The sequence below is a fragment of the Pseudophryne corroboree genome, chromosome 3 (genome assembly GCF_028390025.1).
Source record: "Pseudophryne corroboree isolate aPseCor3 chromosome 3, aPseCor3.hap2, whole genome shotgun sequence".
Classification (NCBI taxonomy): domain Eukaryota; kingdom Metazoa; phylum Chordata; class Amphibia; order Anura; family Myobatrachidae; genus Pseudophryne; species Pseudophryne corroboree.
Window position 1 is genome coordinate 664,176,781 of NC_086446.1, and position 24,344 is coordinate 664,201,124.

At 46.1% G+C, this 24,344-nt stretch overlaps 1 protein-coding gene across 2 annotated transcripts in view; it reads left to right on the top strand.

Annotated features, from left to right (window-relative positions):
• Positions 1-24,344, top strand: part of SPADH (spermadhesin family member) — a 168,558-nt gene that overhangs the window by 90,227 nt on the left and 53,987 nt on the right. For both annotated transcript variants that reach the window (XM_063961877.1, XM_063961878.1), the window contains 3 exons: positions 3,879-4,032; positions 6,596-6,810; positions 20,131-20,266. In XM_063961877.1, the coding sequence (XP_063817947.1) occupies positions 3,879-4,032; positions 6,596-6,810; positions 20,131-20,266 (505 nt within the window). The remainder of the gene's footprint in view (positions 1-3,878; positions 4,033-6,595; positions 6,811-20,130; positions 20,267-24,344) is intronic.

Sequence of the window (24,344 nt, forward strand, 5' to 3'; positions counted from 1 at the left end):
GAATTCCAAAGCATTGTGTGTACGTCCGATGCAGCATGTGTTTCACTTCAGCTATTAATTATATATGCACTGTGATGTGATTAATAAAAGCGGTTTTGACCTACCTGAATTAAGATTATAGATATCCTAAATAATGAACTATCAATTATAGGTCAATACATAAGGCTGTCTGTAGCGGATACATCTGAGGATTAACTCAATAAATATTGAAAAGTTGTTAATTTCTAGCCGCTGATAGCGGGAATATTGAGTCACATTTGAGCATCTTAATTAGATCAAGCTCACAGTTGTAAATATAGCTGCAGATTATTAAAAGTGATTTATGTCCGTTCTAATTTAGTTTATAAGACATGAAATTAGCAACAATAGAAATTAAGTGACACATAAGGCTGTCGGCAATAGGATATTGGAACATTAGTTAAAACCAATATCCTACATGTATTTGGCTCTGTGAATATTTCATTATAAGGACCAACTATTACACACGCACGGCTGCTTGATATATTGGCAGTGGGCTATGCCTACCTTTAATTAAGTATGCACAGCAACGGATACGAAACACATACAACCCATGAATACAGTATATATGAGTTGCATGTGTATTTGAATTAGCAATAGAGCTACCGCATATTCATAGCTGTTCCTAGCATATAGAAGTGTACAACAGCCATCAGATTCAGTGGCTCGTGTAAACTGAGGGATATTTTATGGTATATATTTCCAAGATCGAAGTATGATGGTTACTGTCTAAAATATAGAATAGAAGCGGCTAATAAATGGTGATGCGCACACCACTAGTAGGAAGCTGTTTACATCTAACTGAAGTACAGTAACAGTTTTTGGATTACATTTGGACTAATGCCAAGTTTAACAATTCACAACACATCATCTCCTTAAAAGTGTTATATAGTGACAACACACTGTGTCAGCAATCAGGAATTTATCCTAATAAGGAATAATAAATCAAGCATATATACTCAGTGGTTTAGCCTTTTAACATCACTTTATTTTTTCACAATTATATATTTTTTCACTTCAAATATTTCGCTAGCTATTAACGATATCCAATAAAAGTTATATTTTAACATTAGTGGTCATTATCCTAAGGGTTAATGACTTTTAGTAAATTCAAGTTGTATTAGTCTCTGTGTGCCCTATCAAAGGAATACTTTTCTTCTGTTTGCCCAAATGTTCAATTTCTATTCCAGGAGCACCTCCCCATAGATATATTGTCATTTATTTCTTTAGACAAATCATAAACTTCACACGTCAGATGCATACGCACGCCACTCAAGCACACTTATCTAGTAAATACAGACACAACAACCGTAATTGGCGTGAAAGGGGTCAGCTCTTTAGTTTGACTGAGAGGGAGGCCTATTAATACTAAAACTAAAATTGCAGACTTCCCTCTCTAACTAAGGTGGCGGGGAGAAGAACGGTTAAGCATGATAAAGAACTTAATAAGGGTAATCCAAAATTATATGACGAAATATAAACATGTGTGTGTGAGGGGGCCTTCTGCCCCAGATGCTCCGGGATTGGCCTCCTGCCTCCATCCCGAGCTATAAAAACATATGATTGAGGGGGGCCTTCTGCCCCAGATGTTCCGGGATCGGCCTCCTGCCTCCATCCCAGACATCGGAAATCCAAAAATCCAAGGCCAGTGGTCGACCTTCTGCCACTACCCCTGCCCACCAACAGTTGTAGGGACGGGGGTAGCCCACCAACAGTTGTAGGGACGGAGGTACGTTCCGCCCCTACGGTGTAAAAAATAGGGCCACCAGCCCCGATATCCACACACGTTTATGATCTATCATATGGGCCCAACAGGTACGGTGGTGCCCATCAATTAATAATAAGACTATAAAATTACCTAAAAGTTCACCCGAACTTACTACCGATAAACTCCTTAAGTTAAACTAAAATAACCGTTCAGAAACCGGCCACCAAACACAAGTAACCATATTGGAGCTACAAAAAAACAACTCCCCAGGGCGGGAGGGTGGGACACGGAAAACTTGAAAGAGGGAGGATATCCTGGGTCTGAAGAGTATATGTATGTCAGACCAGCCCCTATACAGCATCCAGCCAATCACAATCCAGGCAGTTTCCCTTACGTTCCTCCCACAAAAACTGTAACCCCTTCCGTGCCAGAGTGATGCATAAGAGGCGTGCCACATGCCCAGCCGGTGAGTTTATGCTGTCTCGGCCACATTCATGACCTACGCAGTCTTTCTCTAAACGGGGAAAGGACAATAATACACAAAAAATTAAGTACATTGCAGGTCTGTGTGATCTTTTACGCTTCAAATCAAAACAATGTGTCAGCTCTAAGCAATGTGATCACAGAAAGTGGGCCTTTAAAAAAAATCTGTTGTGTGTAATGTGTACAATTGCTTGACAAACAACACATGTACTACATGTACAGTACACATGTAATAGTTGTAAACAAATGTAGATTGTGTGTTGCACATATCCAGGGAGTGAAAAACGACATACCATTTCTGAGAGAGCTACAGATGCAATGAACTGTTGAGGCGTTGCATTGCAAACAGGTGTGTTTGGTTTGCAATTATTTGCTGGGAGAACCCTGACAGGACACCTGTGCTGAGCGTTCGCATGCTGTGCATAGCCCTAGACCATGGATGGGGAACCTTCGGCACTCCAGCTGTTGTTGAACTACATATCCCAGCATGCCCTGCAACAGTTTTAGCATGGCCAAATAGCAAAACTGTAGCAAGGCATGCTGGTATGCGTAGTTCAACAACAGCTGGAGGGCCAAAGGTTCCTCACCCCTGCCCTAGACTTACTCGGCAGCTGTGAATGCCCAGTGTGCATTGACAATGTTTTGCTTTGCAGCAGTGCTAAAACCACGCCTGCAGCCCTTGGCAAACTCCCCCGCAAGACACCCACCTTCACGCACATTTTCGCTAGCTTGCGAAGCCATGCCCCCACACCGCCTTCACCACGCCTCTTTGTCTTTGCCTGTCAGCGTTCACAAGTTCCATGTATATGCCTGCACATTTGTCACACAGCGAGCCCGGCACATGCACACTCATGACTTTGTGCGTGCGCATTCTAGCAGCGATCAGGTCTGAATTACCCCCTATGTGACAAAAAAATTTAACTAAACTGCTTTGTTTCAGTTTCTGAATGATAATTGTATCTCTTGGTGGAAAAATGCTGCAAATACACAAGTACAGTAACAATGCTGGTCATTCCGAGTTGTTCGCTCGTTGGCGATTTTCGCTATATATCGATTTTCTGCTTACTGCGCATACGTAATGTCCGCAGTGCGACTGCGCCAAGTAAATTTGCTATGCAGTTAGGTATTTTACTCACGGCATTACAAGGATTTTTCTTCGTTCTGGTGATCGTAATGTGATTGACAGGAAGTGGGTGTTTCTGGCTGGAAACTTGCCGTTTTATGGGTGTGTAGGAAAAAACGCTACAGTTTCTGGGAAAAACGCGGGAGTGGCTGGAGAAACGGGGGAGTGTCTGGGCGAACGCTGGGTGTGTTTGTGACGTCAAACCAGGAACGAAACTGACTGAACTGATTGCAATGGCAGAGTAAGTCCGGAGCTACTCAGAAACTGCTAAGAAAGGTCTATTCACAATTTTGCTAATCTTTTGTTCGCAATTTTGAGAAGCTAAGATACACTCCCAGTAGGCGGCGGCTTAGCGTGTGCAATGCTGCTAAAAGCAGCTTGCGAGCGAACAACTCGGAATGAGGGCCAATGATAGAATACTAATGTTATGCTGTCATTACTTTTTTGAAACCTTATCTGATGTTATGAGGAAAATCTATAATACTTAGAGCTCTATAAATACTGCATGGTAAAATCATGTAAATGTGATATATATTTGTGTTACAGCAATGAATTACATGTGTGGGGGGCTATTGGAACAAAGTTCAGGAATCATTTCTAGCCCCTTTTATCCCAACAATTACCCTCCCAAAAGCCGATGTACATGGGAAATCCGAGCCACACCAAATACTTCAGTGGAGCTTTACTTTAATACTATAAGGTAAGTATAGCATGTGTGCAGCATTATTTTTAATTTATTTATTTAGATTGTGCCTATATTTAATGCAGCACCGTACATGTAAGGGCTCACAATACAAATACATTTAATTCAATGTGGAACTCAGCTTTAATAGTATGAAGTGAGTATTGTATATGTAATATACCTGCTCATGTCGAACAGGGCTCATGTCTATAGCTGTATACAGTATATCACGGAAGAGGTCTGTAATTCACAATTACACTGCACTGCTCATACCACCCAGGCGGATAGGGACAGAACTTCCCCAAAGATAATTTAATACTTCCCAGCAACCTCATCTGCACTCTTATGAGTAGATTGAATACTATGGGCAGAAGAGCTGGGATAGAAAAACTTTATGGTGGTCATTCCGAGTTGTTCGCTCGCAAGCTGCTTTTAGCAGCTTTGCACACGCTAAGCCGCCGACTACTGGGAGTGAATCTTAGCTTCTCAAAATTGCGAACGACGGATTTGCAATATTGCGATTAGACACTTCTTAGCAGTTTCTGAGTAGCTCGAAACTTACTCTGCCATTGCGATCAGTTCAGTCAGTTTCGTTCCTGGTTTGACATCACAAACACACCCAGCGTTCGCCCAGACACTCCCCCGTTTCTCCAGCCACTCCCGCGTTTTTCCCAGAAACGGTAGCGTTTTTTCCCACACACCCATAAAACGTCCAGTTTCCGCCCAGAAACACCCACTTCCTGTCAATCACATTACGATCACCAGAACGAAGAAAAATCCTTGTAATGCCGTGAGTAAAATACCTAACTGCATAGCAAATGTATTTGGTGCAGTCGCACTGCGGACATTGTTCATGCGCGTTAGCGACTAATCGCTCCGTTGCGATAAAAAAATAACGAGCAAACAACTCGGAATGACCCCTTCTGTCCCTAGACAGTATAAGTGGACAGTTTATCCAGAAACATGCAGCAACTTCATCATTAACAGATAGCCACAATTTACTACCGGTAAATGAGGTGGCAGGACTAAGCACATGCAGTGTGACAACACTGACAACTGTCACTAAAGAACAGTTTGTCTTACACCTGCCAGAATAATTTATAGCTAGCTATTACAGAAGAAACAACGCTGATCTTTGACTTTATACAGAGACTTATAAGGAGGAACACAGGGGGTTATTCAGGTTTGTTAGCAAACAAAAAATGCACACTAATGGGCAAAACCATGTTGCACTGCAGGTTGGGCAGATGTAACATGTGCAGAGAGAGGTAGATTTGGGTGGGGTGTGTTCAAACTGAAATCTAAATGTTCTCAGTAAAAAGTGCACTATAAACTCAATCCAGCTGTCTGAACATTATAGAGGTATAGGGGGCCCTGATTAACAGAGTAACAGTTTTTCTTTATTGTATATTTAGATTGCTACTTATTGACATTGCATTTTATGTGTTTTGTTGGTGAATACCCATTCCAAGTTCTTTCAGTAGACAAAAGGCTTCGCAAAATCGTTCCAGTGTAATACTGAAAGCAGGGGCGTTTCAACAGAGGAGGGGTCCTGTATGCACCTCCGTGTGGGCCCCCTCAATTGTTCGGCGCTATAGACTCCGGCATTGTGCCGGAGTCTACTGTGCATGCGCAGGTCTCCGGAAACATAGAGTCCGCCATGATTTGGAGACCAATTTGGCTACCGCGCAATGCTGGACTTTGGAACGGTAAGTATTACAATGGGTGCAGTGTGTGCGGTGTGGGCCCCCCTGGACCCAGGGGCCCGTGTGCACCGCACACATTGTACCCATTATAGAAACGCCAATGACTGAAAGGAAATTGTACAATTAATGTCTGTGTGTAATGTATTTTGAGCTGTATTGGGAATTAACAGTAAAACTTGCTTCCTGTTAGAACAGAATGTTTAGGTGAGGAATACCAGAAGAATAAAGTAACACCATCATCCAGAGTATCACACTACCTGCAACTTGTTACCTTTCATAATACTTACCACATATTTACCACTTAGATCACCGTGACACACCTTGTTCAAAGATAATATGCCTGCACTGACTCTTTTCTAAGAGATTAACAGTTGAAAATAGCTTTGGTTGTCACCCAGGAGCAGCCTGACAGCTACACTAGTTATGCATTGGGTGTCAAGCATAGGAAGGCATTTCATGTAGGCGTCAATGAGATGGAAGCCTGAGGCAGAGAGGTGGTGTGCTGGGTATGGAAATCACTGTAGATGCACCAGAACTGACTGGACTGGTAACACTCCTTCCCCTAAGCAACAGTTCACGACTTATGATCAAGTGAGACACCGGGGTAGAGGGAAAAGGAGGGTCATCCAGGAGGCTGTTTGTTAACTGAAGTACAGTAGGGTCATCACTGCCTGGTCCGCACTGTTCATTGGTACTGCTGCAGTTGTCATTGCACTTCTTCTGAAATAATGTGCATTGCAGAGATGTTGCAAAAATAATTTATGGTTAAATGTCTAAATGTGCTGTAGTAGAACATATTGCTCCTAAATATTCAGAATGTATTTGGCTTTGTATTGTGCCATTGTTCCTGTTTTTATGTTTTTTTCTTTAATCAGGTTGGAAAGTCACCCAAGTTGTAGATATGACTCAGTGACCATATATGATGGACTACCTGGAAGCTCTGTGCTCGCGAAAATATGCCAGCCAGGAAACCACACTTACCGCTCATCATCTAATGTAATGAACATTGAGTTCAGAAGTGATAATTCTAACCAAAATATTGGCTTTGAAGCTCAGTATATCACATTGGTGGCAACATATAATGGGCCAGGTAAAAATCACAACACAGTAGTAGTATGGTATTACTGACAGATGTTAAAGTATCATCTTTTTCATTATATCATGTATAATACAGATTTTTGTGTATAATCTTTCACACTCATATGCTAATTCAGTGTTGCCACTCCTCACGGGAAGCCTCATTCACTGTGCCAAGATGGCCACCAAAGTTACTACTAAAAATGTTTGGAGACATCTTGGGACTGTGTTCGTGTGCCACAGTGGAAGACAGTAGTCTTCCACTTAGCTCCAGAGAGACCTGAGATTATCTGCTGATCCACAACATTTTCCAGTACCCTACACCACTACCCTGTACCTACATGCACTCACCGGCAGGTGAGCTGTATGACATGTCACTCTGCTCAAGCTACACTCCACCCAGTAGCGGATCTTGCCACGGGTAAGCAGGACTTTTGCCCGGGGCACTGCCTTCCGGAGGGCGCCGCACCATGGCAAGATCCGCTACTGTGCCCCATGCTGTTTCCCCCTGCTGGTCCCCCACAGTGAAGGGAACTAGACGCTACGCGTCTAGTTTCCCTTCCTGGTAAGGACCTTTGCTGTGCAGTGCGCGATGACGTCATCGCACACCGCACAGCATTGTGGAACTGACAGACGCTAGGGGTCATATTTGACCTCTAGTGTCTGTGTATGCTGTACTATGGGAGAGACGTCATGACGTCTCTCCCATAGATCCGAGGAGAGGAACGGCGCTGGTGGAGGTCTACAGCGGTCAGGAGCGGGGATTGAAAGTTTTTTTTTGTGTGTGTGTGTGCAAGCGGCGCTATGCTGCAGGGGCACAAATGGGGGCACAACTCTACAGAGGGCGTAACTGACCACGCCCCCTGTATGAAGCCACACTCCTATTTTCCGCCCGGGGCTCCAAAATACCTAGAACCGGCCCTGACTCCACCTACCAATGTGTATAACAATGCGTCTGGCTGTACCTGCTTTATCCACTGCTGTGTACAGAAACTCTGCTACATCCTCAAGCATGTGCACACAATTCCAACAGATGGAAGCCTATCCAGCTGCTATGGTGCCCACCAGTGAGTGGGGACACTGAGCTGCTCTTCTAAGCATGATCAGGGCAGGGCCGGTTCTAGACCTTGTGGTACCCAGGACGAAAGTTAACTTTGTCGCCCCCCGCCCATTCAAAACAGGTACAGTGCACGCCAAAGGTACGTTGCAAAAATAGGTGGCATGGCCTCATGGGGAAGGGGCTTGGTCACAAAATAGTACCAATTTACATTACATCGCACAGTAGTGTCTGTCAGTCATACCACACAGTAGTACCTCTTATACAGATTATGCCATGTTAGAGCCCCTTAAACACATTACGCCAGGTAGAGCCCCTTATACAACACAGGAAAACAAAAACACAGGAAAAAAATAACCTGATTCATGACGTTTACATTATTTGTAATTTTTCCTCCTTATAGTAATGCCGCTTACACATTATGCCACACACCGTAATGCCTTATTACACACACCGTAATGCCTATTACACATTATGCCATACTCCATACTGCCTATTACACATTATGCCACATGCAGTTATGCCCCTGACACCATTTATGCTCCACACACAAAAATGTCCCTTACAAAGTATGCCCCATGGTAAGGCTTCTAATTAGTTTTAAATTATCTGCTCATTGTCAGGGGTCTAATGCTCATTGCCAAATGTTTCATGCTTGTTGTCAGGGGTTTCATGCTCGATGTCAGGAGTTTCATGTTCTGGGTTCAATGCTCATTGCCAGGGGCTCATGCTTGTTGCATGGGTTTCATGCTCTGGGTTCCATTCTCACTGCAAGGAGTCTCCTGCTTGTCGCCAGGGGTCTCAGTCCTCATTGCAAAGGGTTTCATGCTCATTGTCAGAAGTTTCATGCTGTGAGTTCCATGCTCATTGCTAGGTGTTCCCTTCTCATTAGCAGGTGTCTTTTACATGGGAGACAATGTATTTCTGCATATTCTTCCCGTGGCACCAGCATTCCCCAAGCTTCTGGGAAACGATATGCATGCCATTCACTGTCAGATGCTAGAGGTCAAGTTGGACCTCTAGTGTCTGTCTCTCCACTCTCCTCCAACTGCTGCAGCAGTTGTTACTGTGCGGTGTGCAGGCTGGCGGCGATTGCCTGTGGCGTGACTGCAGCCATGCCCTCAGGCTGCAGCACCATGGGTGGTCTACCTGCTAGCCTGCACCTAAAACTGCCACTGGAGCATGATCCATTCAATGTGGAGTGGAGCTAATTTAGGGATTTCTTTACCAGTGTGGTGGAAGATTTATTTTAGCATTGACAATTTCAAGCTTGCTAATACGGACTCAGTATGATTTACCGGCGGGCAGGATGCCAGCTGTCCATATCCGGACAGCGGAGTTCTACCCACCAGAATGCCAGCAGTAGGGAAAGCGCAAAGAGTCCCCTTGCGGGCTCACTATGCTCGCCACGCTGCAGGCTCGGTGGCTTACTGCGCTCACCACAGGATCTATTCTCACTCTATGGGTGTCGTGGACACCTACGAATGGGAATAGTCTTGTTTTGCCGGGATTCCCCACGAATGGGAATAGTCTTGTTTTGCCGGGATTCTGGCTGGCAGCATTGTCGGCTGTCGGCATTCCAGCATTGGTATCCTGACCACCGGGATCCCGACAGCCGGCAAATTGAACAAGTCCTGCTAATACAGTGTAATGCAGTCCAAAAATATGTCAGCTTACTGTATCATTGATATGTCATGTTTCTCTGACGTCCTAGTGGATGCTGGGGACTCCGTAAGGACCATTGGGAATAGACGGCTCCGCAGGAGACTGGGCACATCTAAAGAAAGATTTAGGACTATCTGGTGTGCACTGGCTCCTCCTCCTATGACCCTCCTCCAAGCCTCAGTTAGATTTATGTGCCCGGCCGAGCTGGAAGCACACTAGGGGCTCTCCTGAGCTCCTAGAAAGAAAGTATAGTTTAGGTTTTTTATTTTACAGTGAGACCTGCTGGCAACAGGCTCACTGCAACGAGGGAAGAAGCGAACCTACCTAAGTGGTGGTAGCTTGCAATGACGTGCGGTGAGGTTAGTGGCTGGTGAGGCACTGCAGCCATAATGTCCGTCGAGTCCCACCAATGACTCCTACCACTGCCGAGCCAATGTCCGCTACTGCCGCTGCCCCCGCCAATGGCCTACAAAATCGCCGCCATCAACCGCCCAGCCTCCATCTGCTAATCCACATCTCAGTCCGATTCCACTGCCAATGCCGCACCCTGCCTGCTCATCAAACTTGTAAAGAGCAGGCAGCTAATACAGATGGAGACGCACTCATCCTGTGCGGCTCCATCACAGGCGCGCACTCCCGGTGTGACTAGGCGATCCGTCCGCCTAACCCTGCCGGGAGTGCACAAGGACGATCTCCCATTCTAGCGAATGGAGCGCATCTCCGTCACAGATAGGCCGATAGGCACGCACAGGCACAGGTGGAGCCACGATTAGCGTGGCTCCATATGTATATTGTTCATTTTTTTTAAATGTATTGGAAAGGAAGGAATATGGGGAGATGTGAGAAAGAGCAGAGGAGAGGATGGGAGTAGTCATGATGGAGAGCGGGGGCAAGCTGAGAGTTGTAGTAGTGAGGAGCTGGGGGACAGACTGGGAGTAGTAATGGTGGAGAGCAGAGAGCAGGCTGGGAATAGTAGTGGGGACAGGATGGGAGTAATAGTAGTTCAGAATAGGGGGGCAGGCAGTGAGTAATAGTATTGCAGAGGGGTTTAGTATGATTGCCGACAGCCCACTGTAAAGTACCCTAACCCTCCCTCGTGGGTGCCTAAACCTAACCCTTCCCGCTTGGTGCCTAGCCCTAACCTCCCCTTCTACGTGCCTATACCTAACCCACCCTCCCTGGTACCTTCCCGGCCCTAATCCTAACCCCCCTTCTCATGCCTAAACCTGACCCAGCACGTCTCGCTGGTAGGACGTTTGGGAATCCGACTGTTGGTATTCTGACACCGGTATCCCGAGCAGCGTTGGTATTTAGACGCCGGGCTTTTGTCATCCTTCGGGATTCTGTGGTCAATATATCAAACGCCGGGAGGAGCAGGCAGAGAGTAATAAAAAGGTGGCAGGATGGGAGTAGTGGTGTGAAGTGGGCAGGATGGGAGTAGTGGTGTGAAGTGGGCAGGATGGGAGTAGTGGTGTGGAGTGGGTAGGATGGGAATAGTTATGTGAAGTGGGCAGGATGGTAGTAGTGGTGTGAAGTAGGCAGGATGGAAGTAGTGGTGTGAAGTGGACAGGATGGGAGTAGTGTGGTGACGTGGGCAGGATGGGAGTAGTAGCGTGGAGTGGGCAGGATGGGAGTAGTGGTGTGGAGTGGGTAGGATGGGAGTAGTGGTGTGAAATGAGCAAGATGGGAGTAATGGTGTGAAATGGGCAGGATGGGAGTAACGGTGTGAAATGGGCAGGATGGGAGTAGTGGTGTGAAGTGGGCAGGATGGGAGTAGTGTGGTGACGTGGGCAGGATGGGAGTAGTAGCGTGGAGTGGGCAGGATGGGAGTAGTGGTGTGGAGTGGGTAGGATGGGAGTAGTGGTGTGAAATGAGCAAGATGGGAGTAATGGTGTGAAATGGGCAGGATGGGAGTAACGGTGTGAAATGGGCAGGATGGGAGTAGTGGTGTGAAGTGGGCAGGATGGGAGTAGTGTGGTGACGTGGGCAGGATGGGAGTAGTAGCGTGGAGTGGGCAGGATGGGAGTAGTGGTGTGGAGTGGGCAGGATGGGAGTAGTGTGGTGACGTGGGCAGGATGGGAGTAGTAGCGTGGAGTGGGCAGGATGGGAGTAGTGGTGTGGAGTGGGTAGGATGGGAGTAGTGGTGTAAAATGGGCAAGATGGGAGTAATGGTGTGAAATGGGCAGGATGGGAGTAATGGTGTGAAATGGGCAGGATGGGAGTAATGGTGTGAAGTGGGCAGGATGGGAGTAGTGTGGTGACGTGGGCAGGATGGGAGTAGTAGTGTGGAGTGGGCAGGATGGGAGTAGTGGCGTGGAGTGGGTAGGATGGGAGTAGTGGTGTGAAATGGGCAGGATGGGAGTAATGGTGTGAAATGGGCAGGATGGCAGTAGTGTGGTGACGTGGGCAGGATGGGAGTAGTGGTGTGATGTGGGCAGGATGGGAGTAGTAGCGTGGAGTGGGCAGGATGGGAGTAGTGGTGTGAAGTGGGCAGGATGGGAGTGGAAGGGACCTGTTGAGCATAAGTTAAACCTCACCTCTTTACAGCAGGGTCGTGCTTCTCAGGCAGCTCACACACATCTTTTCCTGCACGGTCCCGTGGGTTGCGGGGAGGGGCGCATCCTCAGCTCTTCAGTGCCTCCAACAGTGTCCGCCTCACTACTGGTGTCGGCCAATGCAGACATTCCCCTGAGTGCGGTTGGCGGCCAGGACCTCCGCTGCAGGCCTGCAATAGGAGCGGTAAAGCCGCTGCTGTATACTTCTGTGTGGATTGGCACAATCTGCGCCATTGCTGTAAGCTCACGGCAGCCACAGCTACAAACTCCTGCAGGGGACAGGGGAAGGGGAGGGGACGGCGCGCACTCGCGGTAGCCGGCCCTAGAATGATGGTGGTTTGGGGGACGGGTAGCCAGTCGGACTCTGCCCACTGTCCACTCAGATCAACCTAGGTGACAGGGGCGTGCTTTCATATGGGCTGAAAGCACGCCCCTGTAATAGAGGCACTTCCAGTGGGTGCCGCTTACTAGGGTTTTTTTAATGGGCTTTTACTGCCCGTTGTTTGGCCCCGCCCCCCGCCTCCAGCCCTTTCACACTCACAGCAGGAGGCACCGACAGCGGTGCCTCCTAAACTTATTTAAAACTTTGTAGACTTTATAGAAAAGATGATTAAAATAATATAAAGACTAAAGAAGATACTTATGGCACTGAACATGTCATAAGTATCTTAGTATTATTTTAATAATTATGACAGGGGAGGCACTGCCTCCCCTGCCTCCCCTGACTGCACGTCCGTGGTAGCTTGGGCTTCTTAGGCTACTGGACACCATTAGCTCCAGAGGGATCGAACACAGGACCCGACCTCGTCGTCCGTTCCCGGAGCCGCGCAGCCGCCCCCCTTACAGAGCCAGAAGCAAGAAGGTCCGGAAAATCGGCGGCTGAAGACTTCTGTCTTCTCCAAGGTAGCGCACAGCACTGCAGCTGTGCGCCATTGCTCCTCATGCACACCACACACTGCGGTCACTGATGGGTGCAGGGCGCTGGGGGGGGGGGGGGGGGGGGCGCCCTGAGCAGCAATAAAAAACACCTTGGCTGGCAAACTGACACCATATATAGCCCCAGGGGCTATATAGGTGTAAATTAACCCCTGCCAGAATTATTAAAATAGCGGGAGAAAGCCCACCAAAAAAGGGGCGGGGCCATCTCCCTCAGCACACTGGCGCCATTTTCCCTCACAGCTCCGCTGGAAGGATCGCTCCCTGGCTCTCCCCTGCAGTCCTGCACTACAGAAAGGGTAAAAACGAGAGGGGGGGGAGGCACAAATTTAGGCGCAGTATAGAATATATATGCAGCTATAAGGGAAAACACTTTTTTATAGGTGATATCCCTGTTGTATATAGCGCTCTGGTGTGTGCTGGCATACTCTCCCTCTGTCTCCCCAAAGGGCTTTGTGGGGTCCTGTCCTCTGTCAGAGCATTCCCTGTGTGTGTGCTGTGTGTCGGTACTGCTGTGTCGACATGTATGATGAGGAAAATGATGTGGAGGCGGAGCAAATGCCTGTGAATGTGCTGTCACCCCCTGCGGGGTCGACACCTGTGTGGATGGACTTATGGAAGGAATTACGTGACAGTGTCAACTCCTTACACAAAAGGTTTGATGACATAGGACAGCCGGCTACTCAGCTTGTGCCTGTTCCAGCGTCTCAATGTCATCAGGGGCTTTAAAACGCCCGCTACCTCAGATGACAGATACAGATGTCGACACGGATACCGATTCAAGTGTCGACGACGATGAGACTAGTGTACCCTCCAATAGGTCCACCCGTTACATGATTGAGGCAATGAAAAATGTATTACACATTTCTGATAATACCCCAGGTACCACAAAAAAGGGTATTATGTTTGGTGAGAAAAAACTACCAGTAGTTTTTCCTGCATCTGAGGAATTAAATGAGATGTGTGAGGAAGCGTGGACTTCCCCAGAGAAGAAATTGATTATTTCTAAACGGTTATTGGCAGCGTACCCTTTCCCGCCAGAGGATAGGTCACATTGGGAAACACCCCCTAGGGTAGATAAAGCGCTGACACGCTTATCAAAAAAGGTGGCACTACCGTCTCCGGATACGGCCGCCCTAAAGGAACCTGCTGATAGAAAGCAGGAAACTACCCTTAAAGCTATATACACACACACACGGGCATTATATTGAGACCAGCTATTGCATCGCATGGATGTGCAGTGCTGCAGCTGCGTGGTCAGATTCCCTGTCGGATAATATTGATACTATGGATAGGGACAATATTTTGCTGACAATAGAGCATATAAAAGACGCCGTCTTATACATGCGTGATGCACAGAGGGATATTTGCCGGCTGGCATAAAAAATAAGCGCTATGTCCATTGCCGCCAGAAGGGGGTTATGGACTCGGCAATGGTCAGGCGATGCCGACTCGAAACGGCACATGGAAGTTTTGTCCTATAAAGGGGTGGAACTGTTTGGGGATGGTCTTTCAGACCTCGTTTTCACAGCTACTGCTGGGAAATCTACTTTGTTGCCACAGACTACCCCACAGCAAAAGAAAGCACCGTATTATCAGGTACAGTCCTTTCGGGCCCAGAAAAGCAAGAGGGCTAGAGGCTCATCCTTTCTGCCGAGAGGCAAAGGTAGAGGGAAAAAGCTGCAGCACACAGCTAGTTCCCAAGAGCAGAAGTCCTCCCCTGCGTCCGGTAAGTCCACAGCATGACGCTGGGGCTGCTCAGGCGGACCCGGGTACGGTGGGGGCCCGTCTCAGAAATTTCAGCGCACAGTGGGCTCTCTCACAGGTGGATCCCTGGGTCCTTCAAGTAGTATCTCAGGGGTAAAGGCTGGAATTCGAGACGTCTCCCTCCCGCCGTTTCCTAAAATCTGCCTTACCGGCAACTCCCTCTGCCAGGGAGGCAGTGTTGGTGGCTATTCAAAAACTGTATTCACAGCAAGTGATTGTCAAGGTACCCTTCCTTCAACAAGGAAAGGGTTACTATTCCACAATGTGTGTGGTACCGAAACCGGACGGTTCGGTGAGACCCATCTTAAATTTAAAATCCTTGAACATTTATATCAAAAGATTCAAGTTCAAGATTAAATCGCTCAGGGCGGTTATTGCGAGCCTGGACGAGGGGGATTACATGGTCTCCCTGGACATCAAGGATGCGTACCTGCATGTCCCCATTTACCCTCCTCACCAGGAGTACCTCAGATTTGTGGTACAGAACTGTCACTATCAGTTCCAGACCCTGCCGTTTGGGTTATCCACGGCACCGAGGGTCTTTACCAAGGTAATGGCCGAAATGATGATACTCCTTCGCAAGAAGGGAGTTTTAATTATCCCGTACTTGGACGATCTCCTGATAAAGGCGAGGTCCAAGGAACAGTTGGTAGTGGGGGTAGCACTTTCTCGGGAAGTGCTGCAACAGCACGGCTGGACTCTCAATATTCCAAAGTCACAGCTGGTCCCGACGACACGTCTTCTGTTCCTGGGAATGATTCTGGACACAGACCAGAAAAAAGTGTTTCTTCCAGTGGAAAAAGCCGAAGAGTTGTCATCTCTAGTCAGAAACCTCCTAAAGCCAGGACAGGTGTCGGTACATCAATGCACACGAGTCCTGGGAAAAATGGTAGCTTCATACGAAGCAATTCCATTCGGAAGGTTCCACGCAAGGATTTTCCAGTGGGACCTGTTGGACAAATGGTCCGGGTCCCATCTCCAGATGCAGCTGCGGATTACCCTGTCGGCAAGGACCAGGGTGTCGCTGCTGTTGTGACTGCAGAGGGCTCATCTACTAGAGGGCCGCAGATTCGGAATACAGGACTGGGTCCTGGTGACCACGGATGCCAGCCTTCGGGGCTGGGGTGCAGTCACACAGGGAAGAAATTTTCAAGGACTGTGGTCAACTCAGGAGATTTCACTTCACATAAATATTCTGGAGCTAAGGGCCATTTACAATGCCCTAAGCCAAGCAAGACCCCTGCTTCAGAACCAGCCGGTACTGATCCAATCAGACATCATGGCGGTCGCCCATGTAAACAGACAGGGCGGCACAAGAAGCAGGAGGGCAATGGCAGAAGCCACAAGGATTCTCCGATGGGCGGAAAATCACGTGTTAGCACTGACAGCAGTGTTCATTCCGGGAGTGGACAAATGGGAAGCAGACTTCCTCAGCAGGCACGACCTCCACCCGGGAGAATGGGGACTTCATCCAGAAGTCTTCCAAATGCTGGTAAACCGTTGGGAAAGACCACAGGTGGATATGATGGCATCCCGCCTCAACAAAAAGCTAAAAAGATATTGCGCCAGGTCAAGGGACCCTCAGGCGATCGCTGTGGACGCTCTAGTAACACCGTGGGTGTACCAGTCGGTTTATGTGTTTCCTCCTCTGCCTCTCATTCCCAAGGTACTGAGAATAATACGAAGGCGAGGAGTGAAAACTATACTCGTGGTTCCGGATTGGCCAAGAAGAGCTTGGTACCCGGAACTTCAAGAGATGCTTTCAGAGGACCCATGGCCTCTACCGCTACGGCGGGACCTGCTGCAGCAGGAGCCCTGCCTGTTCCAAGACTTACTGCGGCTGCGTTTGACGGCATGTCGGTTGAACACCGGATCCTGAAGGAAAAAGGCATTACGGAGGAAGTCATCCCTACCCTGATCAAGGCCAGGCAGGATGTCACTGCAAAACATTATCACCGCATTTGGCGGAAATATATTGCTTGGTGTGAGGCCAGAAAGGCCCCAACGGAGGAATTTCAACTGGGTCGATTCCTGCATTTCCTGCAAGCAGGGTTGACGTTGGGCCTCAAATTGGGGTCCATTAAGGTCCAGATTTCGGCTCTGTCGATTTTCTTCCAGAAAGAACTGGCTTCACTGCCTGAAGTTCAGACTTTTGTCAAAGGAGTTCTGCATATTCAGCCTCCTTTTGTGCCCCCGGTGGCACCTTGGGATCTCAATGTGGTTTTGGAGTTCCTGAAATCACATTGGTTTGAGCCACTTAAGACTGTGGATTTGAAATATCTCACGTGGAAAGTGGTCATGCTGTTGGCCCTGGCTTCGGACAGGCGTGTATCAGAATTGGCGGCGTTGTCTTGTAAAAGCCCTTATCTGATTTTCCATATGGATAGGGCAGAGTTGAGGACTCGTCCTCAGTTTCTCCCGAAGGTGGTATCAGCTTTTCACTTGAACCAGCCTATTGTGGTGCCTGCGGCTACTAGGGACTTGGAGGATTTCAAGTTACTGGACGTAGTCAGGGCCCTGAAAATTTATGTTTCCAGGATGGCTGGAGTCAGGAAAACTGACTCGCTGTTTATCCTGTATGCACACAACAAGCTGGGTGCTCCTGCTTCTAAGCAGACTATCGCGCGCTGGATTTGTAGCACTATTCAGCTGGCGCATTCTGCGGTGGGATTACCGCAGCCTAAATCTGTAAAAGCCCATTCCACAAGGAAGGTGGGCTCATCTTGGGCGGCTGCCCGAGGGGTCTCGGCTTTACAGCTTTGCCGAGCTGCTACTTGGTCAGGGGCAAACACGTTTGCAAAATTCTACAAATTTGATACCCTGGCTGAGGAGGACCTAGAGTTCTCTCATTCGGTGCTGCAGAGTCATCCGCACTCTCCCGCCCGTTTGGGAGCTTTGGTATAATCCCCATGGTCCTTACGGAGTCCCCAGCATCCACTAGGACGTCTGAGAAAATAAGAATTTACTCACCGGTAATTCTATTTCTCGTAGTCCGTAGTGGATGCTGGGCGCCCATCCCAAGTGCGGATTGTCTGCAATACTTGTAAATAGTTATTGTTACAAAAATCGGGTTGTTATTGCGAGCCATCTGTTCAGAGGCTCCGTTGTTATCATACTGTTAACCTGGGTTCCTATCACGAGTTGTACGGTGTGATTGGTGTGGCTGGTATGAGTCTTACCCGGGATTCCAAATCCTTCCTTATTGTGTCAGCTCTTCCGGGCACAGTGTCCTAACTGAGGCTTGGAGGAGGGTCATAGGGGGAGGAGCCAGTGCACACCAGATAGTCCTAAATCTTTCTTTAGATGTGCCCAGTCTCCTGCGGAGCCGTCTATTCCCCATGGTCCTTATGGAGTCCCCAGCATCCACTACGGACTACGAGAAATAGAATTACCGGTGAGTAAATTCTTATTTTTACTATTGCTGTGTGCATACCTTTTACACTACTGCAGAAACTTTGTGGCACCTTAAAAAATTATGATAATAATAAAAAATAATGTAGGATTGAGACTGAAAAATGAATACAATATGTGCTTGCACCCCAATAAAACATTCCACTGATAGGCAAATATACCTTAAAAAATGCCCTAGTCAAATTGTGAAAAACACGATCTTAGAAATGAATATTAGCAAGCCCCCTGTCCTCCAATAAAACTGCAACCAGTCATCCAATTATATGTACGACACCAAGCAGTGGATATGGCCACTGTCTTTTATTGAACATCTTGCATTTTAAAATGCTTAGGTGGAGAGGTATACAGGGCAAACAACTGTCCTGTAATTTGCCCCACAGACCATGTATAATGAGCTGGATAATTCAAACAATCCATTATGTCTGCACTCTGCAGTGTACCATCCAACTGGTCACCTGATGATCCATCTGTATAACAAACCAAAATCGTGGCATAATAACCCAAAACCAAGGGAGGACAACAACTCCCAGACCACTGGCCCTAGTCATTACTAAGGTACTATACAAATATAACCAAACAACTCCACTTTGAAGTTGACAATAAATGATGCCCATTTCCTTAACTGACAGACAGGCTGTAGCAGACATCAAGAACAACAATTTTTTTAGCGTATTAATACCATATATCCTGTTCTTTATACATATATATAAATAACTAAATTTGTATTTTTTTTGCTTTGGCACGCAATTTACACAATTTCATATTAATTCACAATATACCATAACCAATAAAACAACACCCTATGCCTTCCTCATTAACTAATCTGTTCTGGGTGGGATAGAGAAACAAAACTAATCTGAAATGTTGTGTACAGGAGGAGCTAAGTGTCCCTTCTGCTTTTAGCCAAACCAGTACTGCCAGCAGGACCAGATTAACAATGGGATGGATGAAACTAAAGCCCCAGGCCTCCACAAATAAATAGGCCCATCATTATGGCAGTATGATGATGACTTGTTGTATTACAATTGTATTAAAATTCTAGTTTTATCACAATCTTATGCACATGTTTTATTTGTTATTTATTTAGGGAGATATTGGGGTTAATAGTGTAGGGGGGTGTATACATCCACATGTCACTTGTCACACCCACACAGTATGAGTCCCAACTCCCCCATTCTCAGTATATGCCCTTGAACATGTTTAGCCCAGGCCCATGTGGCCCTTAATCCTACCCTGCCTGCCAGGCATATGCTAACCACCAGGGCAGTCGAGAGCCGGGCTGGGCCCAGGTACTTTTCCAAGGCCGTGGCCTAATCACAGGAGATGTGGTCATGCACCCTTAGAATAAAATACTGAAAACAAATATTATTTTAAGCACCTCCATGGCCACACTGCATCCCAGAACATACCAGCATGTGCTGGGCTGGGGAGAGGAGCTGTAGCTGCTGCTTCGTGGTAAGGGGAGGGGGCCTGGGCCCCCACTGGACCCTCACTCGGCCCCTCCTTCGGACCTGGGCCGGGTAATTTGTACCCTCCCCATCCCCCCCTCGGCAGCACTGCTGACCACCTCTACAAATCCCTCTACTCTAGCGTAATCACTTCCGCTGCTTAATTTAGCAATATCTTCCTCTTTAACCCAGTTAAGACCAACTACCTTTCTTGACAATCATCTTATCTAAGGCCCTTTGACATCTGCAAGAACCGTGCCGATGGTTGATTGTTTGAATATGGCAGTCAGGGAGGAAACAGACCTGTTGTTTTGCAGTAGACATCAAACATTCCTTGTAAATTATAACAGTGGGTGTAAATTCTCTGCTACTGTCCATAAGGCCATAAAACTGATGAACAAACAGTTCTTGTACATGGCAAATAGAATAATCACAATATAATAAATGATGTATAATAGGAGAATATGTTTAACAATTGTTGCTTTTTTTGGCAGAGAAATCTGGAGGTATTTTAACTGATTTAGATGGAGAAATTTATGCCGTCAGCGAGGATGCTCCTTCTAATGACCGTATCTGGTACATCAGTGTTAAAAATAATTATCAAATTAATCTTAATTTTACAAATTTCTGGTAAGCATTTTAATATTTTTTTTCTGTGAATACAGAACCTCTTTCTGAAATGTATTGGAAGAAATCAAATTAGTTATCATATAGAAACTTTACAGTAATTGTCATTTCTGAAAACATTAGTGCAAAAAATAGTTATTTTAAATGTAAAACAGCCCTTCTTGTGTTCTAGAGATTGCAGTGATAAAACTGGTATGTCTTTTTTCATTTTTCATTTGAATATTTGCCTGCATTATGGTGGCTATGTTACCCTTTTGCCTTACTTTCTTAAATACAGATTTTGTTATCAGTTGACAGTTATTTACTACAGTGTAGTTTGTGTGTGTATTGTGGCAAGATCAGGGTAAGGATGCCTTCTCCTGGGTTAGGGCAGCAGCCAAATAGCACGCCAGTCCAGGGTCTTTGCATACTGTAAGAAGGTAAAGCTAATTTTCTATAATGCACAATCATAATTAAAACATAACTGTTGACACTGATGAAATGTCAACATAGCCAGAATGTTAACAATGTGGTCTTAAGGAAAGTTTATACAGGTTGAGTATCCCTTATCCAAAATGCTTGGGACCAGAGGTATTTTGGATATCAGATTTTTCCGTATTTTGGAATAATTGCATACAATAATGAGATATCATGGTGATGGGACCTAAATATAAGCACAGAATGCATTTATGTTACATATACACCTTATACACACAGCCTGAAGGTAATTTTAGCCAATATTTTTTATAACTTTGTGCATTAAACAAAGTGTGTGTACATTCATACAATTCATTTATGTTTCATATACACTTTATACACACAGCCTGAAGGTCATTTAATACAATATTTTTAATAACTGTGTGTATTAAACAAAGTTTGTGTACATTGAGCCATCAGAAAACAAAGGTTTGACTATCTCACTCTCACTCAAAAAGTCCGTATTTCGGAATATTCCGTATTTCGGATATTTGGATATGGGATACTCAACCTGTACCTAGCCCTAACTCTGACCATAAACCCAAACCTAAGCTTAATTCTAATGTTGACTTTTTGACAATATCAACATTTCATATGTATACATTCTATCCATAACAACATTTACCAGGTGTTTTAACCATGTTGACATCATAAATGTCTACATTATGGTGTTGACATTATAAAGTCGACATTGCCACCATTAACAATCTGACTAGTACATACTGGGCCCTTCACCCTCTTGGTTTCACCCTTTCTCAATCAGTAGATCTAATCTTGTCTTTTTGATCTCTATATTACTGGGTCACTGACTGCCATTGTTACTATCTGTCATTCAGTTGTATAGAAATTACACTAGTTGTTGTTTCCCTTTGCACTTTCTGTTAGAATATAGTTTATTATTTGTGTGTTTTATTGTAATTTCGTTGTATGTTTCTATGGACAATTTATGGAGCTTTTGAGGGAAAGGGTAGATTGGGAGAAACCAAGCACAGGTAATGATTATTCCCTACACAGGGTAGGAATTTGTGATGTGATCCACAATAATTTAATCAAGTGGCTGTATTTATTCTGTGAAATATCTCATGTGGAGGTGCACTCCGGAGAGTCAGGTAATATGGCACAAAGGAAAGAAGAAGAAACTCTAGTTTTGGGGGCACTCTTATGTTGTATGATATATTTAAAAATTTACTTTTATTAGATCTATTAAAAAAGGGGGGTGAGTATATCAAAAGAAAAACAGACAGAAAAACATAGACATTACATATAGATAAAAAACATAATTGCTCATATGCAGATAGGTTTGAGCAATGAGACGGTTCTTATTGGCAAGCTTAGCGAAGTGTTATTATATAATGCTAAATATCATGTGGGGTACTGATACCCTATACTACTCAGATTAATATCTTAATTGGTTATATACCCTTGCTATGTAGCAAATAGACAGCAGCACAGATCGCCGGATTTACAAGTCTGGTTATTTGTCAATACTGTATATCACTGTTATACGGATACGCAGAGTAGAAAATCACAACTGTACAGAGAAACTCTTTGAGTATCAGCAAAGTAGAAAAATCGGTAATGTTTTGAAAAAAAATATATTAATTCCTCCGTTTAATATGGGAGGAGATGTTTATTGTATTATGGGGGTCATTCCGAGTTGATCGTAGCTGTGCTAAATTTAGCACAGCTATGATCATGTTCCCTGACATGAGGGGGGACGCTGTGCACAGGGCTAGCCCACCCCGCATGTCAGTGCCGGCCCCCCCCGCAGAAGTGCAAAGGCATCACACAGTGGCGATGCCTTTGCACTTCAGGAGTAGCTCCCGACCAGTGCAGCTTTAGCGAGCTGGCCGGGAGCTATTCCTCGATCCCCGGCCCACAGCGGCTGCGTATGACATCACGCAGTCATTGCGGCCCGCCCCCATTCGGTCCGTGCATGCCTGCGTTGGCTGGGCCGTGCCTACGAAACGGCAGGCAAACGCCGCCGTTTCGCCCCCTCCCGCCCATCGATCACCTCTGCCTGTCAATCAGGCAGAGGCGATCGCTGTACTGCTACGGCATTTGGCCGTCCGCCATGCGCAGGCGCATTACGGCACCAGCGCATGCGCAGCAGGGACCCGTTCGCTCTACTGAATTAAAACGCAGCGAGCGAACGGGTCGGAATGACCCCCCATGTCTTTTGTTCTCATATCTCATACACCATCCAGTATACCAGTCCCACTCCTTGCAAATATTAAGAAAAACAGGTATTCCTTGCAATTTTTACACCATATGTCTGTTTACCAGTGTACAGGTATAAGCATGGAGACACACCTGTCTTTGGTGCCAGCTGAACAGCTGCTGCTCACTGTGTGCTAGGCATTAGTACAGCGAGTGAGTGTGTACCTTGTGCACCTCAGGGTTAGAAATTTAGGCAAGTATTGCTTCTGCTTTTCTGGTGATATTCTGGGTCACCCTGTTAAATCAGCGCAAGGGTCCCCAAGATTACAAATCACTATGAGAGAGCATAGACTAAATATATAGATGAGGAAGTAGTAGGGAATGGAAAAGCAGGGTGCACCATCCAGCAAATGCTGCTTCTCTGCATATGCCTATAGCCTTGATGCAGAGTGAGCGAGATACTGTTTAAAGGAGCTGGAAAGAGTCAGTCAAATGGTTAATTCCATTCCCCTAATGGCGGAGAGACCCTGATACTAGTCTTGCAGGATCTCTGAGCCACCATGCGGTCATGTACCTTAACCAATGTTTGAGAATATGAGGTACCTGTACAGTAGTGTGATGTGAATATGGCTGCTTCTGCTGCTATGGTCCAGCTATGCTGCTTTAGTGGCGGCCCACTGGTGCACTCGCGGCCAGCTGCACCTCTCAGACAGCTGTTTCGCTATGAGCTTCGTCAGTGAGACTTCTCCAGAGAGTTTCCTTTTCTTTCCTATATAAATAAACAATATTAATAATAGGGACAAGCAATGGGACAGAACAGAGTTAATGGGATTAAACAATGTTAAAGGCAAGGTATAAGTATAAAAAGGAGACAAAGAGGGTAGACAAAAAGTAAAGTACAAAGACACAAGATATAGGGACAGAACAAATAACATTAATGGAGGCACAATAAGAAAAGAAAGCAGATAATGGAAAGGAGGTCAGAACTTTGTGGACCCCATAGCAACATGTTTAAGGGAACCCTGCCCCAATGCTTCTAGAGAAATCTCTCCACAGTAGTTGTTTCTTTTTTACACCATAACAGTGCCCTAGTTAATTTCATGCCCCATAGTACTGCCTAGTTCACATTATGTCACATTGTACGACTGCCAGTACACATTATGCCACACAGTACCCCAAATTCACATTATGACATACAGTGTTCCCCTGTTCATACTGTGCCACATTACAGGGCACCCAGTTCATATTATTCCACATTACAGTTCCCCAGTTTATATTATTGAACATTATAATGCCCTCCAGTTCATTATTAAACACATTATGTTGTTTTGTTAGGGCTCCTGTGTACCATCTAATGGTGGAAAAATGTATATAGCACATGTAACTTTGCAGGGAAGATGGGATCCTCTCAGCTCTGGGCCCCATAGCAGTTGCACTCTCTGCCACTATGGTAGCTACACCCTTG